This window comes from Solea senegalensis, linkage group LG1 (assembly GCF_019176455.1).
Source record: "Solea senegalensis isolate Sse05_10M linkage group LG1, IFAPA_SoseM_1, whole genome shotgun sequence".
NCBI classification, from domain to species: domain Eukaryota; kingdom Metazoa; phylum Chordata; class Actinopteri; order Pleuronectiformes; family Soleidae; genus Solea; species Solea senegalensis.
In genome coordinates, this window is record NC_058021.1 from 39297501 (window position 1) to 39304910 (window position 7410).

The following is a 7410-nucleotide window of genomic DNA, read 5'->3' on the forward strand; positions in this document are numbered from 1 at the left end:
ATTTGTTCAGCAGATCCAGTTGCACCTGTTCTACCGACTTGCTGCATCACCCCTTTCTCTGCATCAGTCGGTCTGAGGCTTCCCAGATTTCATTATTTTTTGTCTCGGTTGCTGAAGCACTGCGTATCATTGTCACTTATGCAATAAATCAAACGCCCGCATTGGCACTGATACTGACACTATCTCCCTGTCACACCTCCACCAGCCTTACCTGGGTGTAATCATTTGAAAAATGCCATAGACTGTTTTATTGTACTAATGGCTCCACTGCTGTTTTTTTCCCCTCCAAATGTTTTTATTGAAAAAGAACAAGAAAAACAGCATCTCCCCAATGTTGGAAATGCACTCATTTTCAAAATGTATTCATATACAAGGTGAAGTGGTCAGTCAAACTATTTATTGTATTGTTTCTTCTGTTGACTTTGGACCCCAGGCTAAACTAAACTAAACCAAACTAAATCTTCTAAATTCTGTATATTGTTGTGTTCCAAAAATGTCTACACTTTCATAGACCTTACTTTGTTACAATGTTATGTTGTTATGATTTGAGCATGGCATCCTTAGATAATTTCCCCTGACATGAGGGACACACAATCATACATATGGCTTAATATCTTGTCAGTGCTTGTCCTGCTTTTATCAACTCATCTCTTAGTAAATAATAATACTAAGAAATACTATTAGTTCTACAACTATGCTGAAACATATAATGATTTCATTATTTTTAAATAAATCTGATTATGGGCAAAACCAACAGTCAGACTTCAAGTGTGATTCACGACTTTAACCTGCAGAAGGCGCCATTTCCTGCTCATTTTCCTACTCATCCCACTGAGTGTGATTTCTCACCACCTGCTACAATGACCACATCTTAATCCCCATGTTGGTAACATTACCTCCCAACTTCTCTGAAGTTTTTGTGTTTGCCTCTTGCCAGTCACAATCTCACAGCGCTCATTTTGTATTCATTTTTCCATTTATTTCCACTTATTTATGGTGATGCAACATAGTCATACAGATGTCACAGGTACAGCACGCCCATCACAAAGTTGAGAATTAGTTTGTTGTAAAAACCCATATTAAAACTCAGATTAAACAATGTAGTGCTCAGTTAGGGGAGCAGAAGCGGCCAGCAAACAGAATGCTCCTGGACTTGTTATGGCGGATGAAAAAGAGGAAGGGATGGTCTGCGACAAAAGTGGCTCTGGGCTTTAGCGCACAACCCAGCATCATGATGGCAGCAGTGGCTGCAGCAGCCTCAGTTCCCTCCTCATTTACGTCCACAAAAGCCTTGTGGACAACCTTTGACAGGACCAGCTCATTGGTAGAAGACATGCCTGTAACAGAAGAGAGTAAGAGAGAGTATTTTAGGAATACAAGGCCCGCTGAACTACTGTATTTGTTTTACCAGACAGGAGCCAGTTTAGGTTTTCTTGTTTCCTGATCTTGACGCATATCATAATTTGTAGTGCATATTCATGTCCTACCTGAGAAGTCACTCATATCCATATTGAAGGCATCCACCATGCCCATGCTGACCAGGACATCCTTCATGTCATACTTCTCCTCCATCTTGAACCGAGGCAGACTCACCTTGACATCATACCCAGCCATGAAGCCAGTCCATCTCATAAAGTTGTCATAGGTCAGCTCCTTCTCCAGCTGGGGGAAGCACAAATAATCAATTCATTTTTTTTGTTTACATCACGTGTGGAAGTGCATGTCTTACCTTCTCCAGGCCAGTTGAATTGTCCTCTATATCCATGGGTAGAAAGATGAGCAGACTGAGCTCTCTCTCTTTGTAAGGCAACTCCAGGATCTGTACAAGAACATAAGTCCTATAGTAGATGTATGGTTTGTATATTGGATAGTGTAATAACTGTTGGTTTCATAGTCAAAAACCTGGATCATAACCAAGTAACAAAAGTATTATTATTATTATTATTCATACTTATGGTCCCCAGTTGACAAAGGTAAGATCAGTCTATATGACCTAGTCAATTACGGGGTGGGTGAGGTACTGACAGTCACTGTTTTAAATGGCTCATTAAATGTCTTGATTACCTGGAAGTTGAATTCGGCATCAGCGTAATATCTGAATGTCTCGTCATGGTGCATCATCTTCACTGGCTTGGTTTCGTTCTGAAAACCGAAAACGGAAACTTTCACAACTAAGAGCTTGTACATTTCATGTTGTTGCAGTGATAAAGATGCATCTAGCAATGCACGAGTGGTGAGTGCAGTTACTTTGAGATAAGTTACTTTGAAACACACATTTCCGTGTTGGTTTTCGTGTTTGATTTTGCGGTGTTTCTCTTCCTGTTGTTGCTCATCTCAGAAATGGCAACAACAGTTCCAGAAAGACTGACTCACTGACTTCACAGAGTTATTTCAGTTGCAGTTCAGTGTTACCTTGTTGACCCTGAACTGAGCATCTGTTGTTTCACTCTCCTCAAACTGCTTGAGCCAGTTGCCTTTGAAGTAGATGGCATTGACCAGCACCAGCTTGGACAACTGATCTACCGTACCTTTAGCCAGCAAATCCTTAATTTTACCTAAGAGAACAAACATGAAATTATGAGCACAGTCCCCATATTTCATCCAAGCAATAATTAGTAAATTTCAACCAGAACCAGAAAGACGACTTCAGAGCCAGACGTTCTGAAGATCTGGTCACAAAGGGAGCTTAAAGGTCATGGCAATGCAAGGCAATATTCATTTCTGTCATTTGGAAATTCTGCCACTTTTGCATACAATCACAAGACTGGCACATCGCTGCGATTACATGGCATGAAAGAGTCACTCACCTTGTGTCTGATTCTCCACCCAGGTGTTGATGTCGACTCTTGCTGCCTCATGGTTGTTTTTGAAGTCCACAGCTTTCAGCTCTGCGTTGTAGTGCTTCTTGGTATGTTTTAAGAAATCCTGAAACCATCAACAACACATTTACTGATTGTGGTCAAACAAAGAGTTAACTTAACGTACTGGGCATCATGGAAGTCATGACAGCAGCTGCTTTCCACTTCCTTTTTTTTTTTTTTATCAACAAACCTCAACAAACTGGTAGGTCTGCTCCCCATACAGCTTGTTGGCAACACTGAGTTTGTACTTAGCATCTGGCTTGTTGAGCTCTGTCAGTAGTTGGCTGAAGTCAGCGTGGAGATCGTCCTTACAGGCCTGGGGTTTTACACTCTTTGGACAAAGTAGACATTGAAGTATTAGAGACACGCTGAGAAAGTGACAGATCAGTTTCATTATACAGAGTCTGTAAGAGTGCATGTTTCAGTATCTTAGGCCAGTTTGCATGTTAATGTTCAGTATTGACACTGACTGACCAAAAAACATGCAAAAAGGGTGACATAGAAAAAGCACAGAGCATATTGAAGACATTTGACATCCAAACCATCTGTCAGTTAAACAATTTTAGTTAGTTTAGTATTCAAGACCTGCTTCTGCTGCTGCACCAGTTGTACTTCTTCTGCCCCAGGAAAGCCGAGGACCTGGTGGTGAAAGACAGGTTCACTGTTAAGATTGACATCACATGTCTCTGGATGTATCAGTATAATCCTAACAAAATCCTCACAAAATATATTTCCACCGGTTTTTCCACATTCACTGTATCAGACAGACTGACTGTGCTGTGAAGTGTTTCAGCAGGTACCAGTGTTGCCTCTTTTTAAACGGTGTTTTTCTTGTGCCTGGCAAGAAATTAAGTGGCAGGTTTCTTCAAGTTCATGAAAGCACATGCAGTTTTATTACCAGACCTCAGGCAGGATTGAAATGTTACACCTTACAATCACAGTGAATTCCTAGAGAAATTCTACATTTCATGTGTGTTTCTGTGTATGTGTAAACCACTGCAATCGCGATACTTCACTCGTATCTCCTCTTACCTTACCTCGATCTATCTTGGCCTTTCCAATCATTAGGAAAAATGACATTGACTATTCTGGTTTTGTACAATGTGTCGATGCCATCATGAATGCAACTGACTTTATTACTGCATTTACATACATGATGTTCCACTTTTAAGGCACGTTTTACAGAGAGGCACTGAAATGTTGGCTGAAAGCCCGTCCACCCATCCACCCACCTCGTGCTCCACTTCCTCCTTTTCATGCTCATCACATCTAACATTCTACCTTGATGCAGTGTCTACATGTCCATTCTGATTACATTTACAAATGTTACACTGAATCTTGGATTAGATTACATTAGTTATAAACTTTATTAATCCCATTGGGACATTTCCTCTAAGAAATGTTGGTCCCAGTGGTGCAGCAGCATGAACATATACATCACATAATTTAAATTAGGAATTCAATGTGGCTATACGTTGGAACATGCGGCTAGCATTGTTGCCTCACAGTAAGAAGGTTGCTGGTTTGCATCTGGGCTCCACCTTTTGCCCGATGTTAGCTGGGATTGGCTCCAGCTGCCCTGCAAACCTCATGTGGAGGATAAAGTGGTAGACAGTGTATGGATGGACATTCAACATAATAGCTTGTTTTGGTCTCTCTGTGACATTCATTTCACTGAGCCAATACAGTCATTCACCTGCCAAAAGGAGACCATGAGAGCTTTGTCAAGCTTAATGTCCACATCAGATTATTTTATGATTTCAACATTTCAAGTTGCACTGATTCTTAACATACACATTTGTATAAATATAATATATAAACCGTGTCAACTGTGTGGTTGTTTGTACCTTTGACATCTGCACGGCTGTGTTGCCTCTGGTTCCCAGCATCACCATAGCTAGAGCTGAGGAGATGCTGAAAGGAGAGAAGAAGACATTTGCCGTCTTGTCTTTATCACTCAGCTGTTTGAACAGATCCAGACAGAAGGTGGTGTTGGCCTCAGTCAGAGCGTTTGATGATTCCATTGTGTCTACAAAGAAAGAAGAATGAATGATTAGAACCCCACTTTTGTATCTGAGCCAAAATCACACTTTGTTACATGGAACTGTAAAGGATTAAATGGAGCTGCAAAGCGAGGCAATGTACTAGCTCACCTTAAAAACTTGAGAACAGATATTGCATTCTTGCAAGAAACGCACTTAAGAAATCGGGATCATCATAGACTACCCTGCAAATGTATTCCGCTCTTCATTTAATTTCAAAAGCAGAGGCACCACAATAATAATCAAAAACTCAATACCTTTCACAATGTTATATCTGACCCCTTGTGATTGTGACAGGCTAACATATATGCCCCGAATGTAGATGAAGAACAATTTATATCAACTTTGTTGATATAAATTGTTGGGTCACTGGAGCCAATCCCAACTGACACAAAGGCGGAAGGTTCACCCCACAATTTAGAGCGTTCACACATGTACACATTACATCATTTATTCCGTTTAGACCTCTTATATCAAATGTTTAACCCACTCAGTAAAACAATACATAAAGAAACCAAGTGTCTGCAAACTAAACCAGTCACTCCTGCAGTCACAATGTGTACTTACAGTCAGACGCTGCAGTTCAGGAGTGACTTCTCTGTGAAGAGGCAGAGTCTTTATGTACAGATGATGACACGCCCTGAAAACACCAGCCTGTTTCAGGTTTAATCACATGAGACAGAAAGGTCGTTAACAGTTTTCCTGTACAAAATTGTAGTAGTCACGAAAATAGTGGTAGCGGCAACATGAACTGAAACAATAAAAGAGAGGGAGACAGAACAGCAGTCGGCCACGGCTTGGAGGATGAGGTTGCTACAGGGCCGTGGCACCGCGATTCACAGGCTGGCCCAATATATATGTAAATACTCAACCTTAACGTGGTGTAGAAATTTTAAAACACACCCAGATCAGCCTGCATATACAGTACCTACCAGAGAATAGCAGCGCAGCGCTCCCAACCCGTGAGGAGAGGGAGAGCGCGCGCGCGAGAGAGAGAGGGAGCGCACGGTTCACTTGCTGTCCACAGCAAACTGCGGTCAAGTGAGCCGTCGATCGTCTTCGCGTGGTCAAGTGAGCCGTCATTCGTATTTTAAGTGCGCCCGTGCAGTCGAACTTACGGTGAAAATAAAGTAAGTACAGTAAAAATTTAGTTTTCAGCCTTTTTCTGAGTAAAAAAAAAGAGACAACTTTGATGCTTAATATCTCAAAAATTATACAGTTAAAATAGTTGATAATGAGTGAGGGAGTAGTCAGCATGCTCCTGAGATCAATTGTGTAAACCATTGTCAGAACTTATGAGCCAATGTGTTGTTATTGTACAGTAAAAATATAAATAAATTAGGGAAAATATTTAGTTCAATAGCTTCTGGACAATGTGACCCAATGTCTTAAAATCAGCATGATTGATTGCCCTTGTATTAGTAAGGTCTTATTTTGAAAACCGGAAGTGATCGCGCCGGTATCAAACTAGCGCTGATTCTCAGCCGACTCCCAGCTTTCACCGTAAGTTCGACTGCACGGGCGCACTTAAAATACGAATGACGGCTCACTTGACCACGCGAAGACGATCGACGGCTCACTTGACCGCAGTCCACAGCAACTAGAGACCAAAAAGCCATTCAGTCAGCGGCCCAACAAGAGCTACCAGCGGCCAGAGCATAATGTTCACCCACAGTGGAGGGAGCACACTTCAGCTCCGCACGGACAATGCAGCAGACTCTGCACAACAACAGAGTGGAAGCGTGACACCACTACCACTCGCCGTAACCAGCGTAACCTACCGCACAATTAGGCAGTATGGATCACCGATCTATCTGTCCGATCTGCATCCGGGAGGAGGGTATGACGCACATCAGAGGGGCAGTCAACTTCCCCGCAATTATGCAATTACGCAATGATGACTGATTCTGTCTATTTTTACTCTTAAAGTTATGATCATGCTACTATGATAACAGAAAATAAACAGACTTGGACCGTTGACCTCTGAAAAGTCTTTTCATCTGTAAGTCCAAGTAAATATTTGGACCCAATTTGAAAGGATTCTCTGAGATTCCTGAGACATCGCGTTCACATTGTTGCTGGTAGACAACCAATAAAGTAATACCTCTGTCCACTGGCTGTTGCCAGATGTAGTGAATCTCAGAAATACTTAAACCTTGAAGATTCCAGTCTGAGCCTCTTGAGTCACACCAGCCCCTCTCTCTATTCAGTTCTATATAACAGTATTTAAAATTGTAAATAATTGTAAATGTTGCCTGTTGGCAACACTGAGGGCAAAGTCAGTATCTGGCTTTTTGAGGTCGCTTAGAAATTTGCATGGACATCGTCCTGACAGTGCTGGGTTTTCAGACTCTGTTGACAAACACAGAATAGTTTGAGAGACACACTGTGCCATGTGTAGGCCAATCTAATGTCCAGAATCTATAAGACCTGTCTGTTGATTAGAACAACATGACAACATCAAACTTTTTGTGGATTCTTGTCTTTGATACATGGCGAAGAAAGAA

General features: G+C 41.6%; 1 protein-coding gene across 1 annotated transcript; it reads right to left on the bottom strand.

The window, feature by feature from the left end:
• Positions 1–957: 957 nt before the first annotated feature.
• On the bottom strand, positions 958–6756 carry LOC122774811 (leukocyte elastase inhibitor-like). The gene is made up of 11 exons (XM_044034350.1): positions 6685–6756; positions 5471–5557; positions 4709–4890; positions 3447–3500; positions 3052–3192; positions 2808–2925; positions 2413–2555; positions 2065–2142; positions 1730–1819; positions 1488–1662; positions 958–1337 (listed from the first exon to the last, which is right to left on the bottom strand). Exons 3-11 carry the CDS (start codon positions 4883–4885, stop codon positions 1108–1110), a joined length of 1206 nt encoding a protein of 401 aa, XP_043890285.1. The 5' UTR covers positions 4886–4890; positions 5471–5557; positions 6685–6756; the 3' UTR covers positions 958–1107.
• Between the last annotated feature and the right edge of the window lie 654 nt (positions 6757–7410).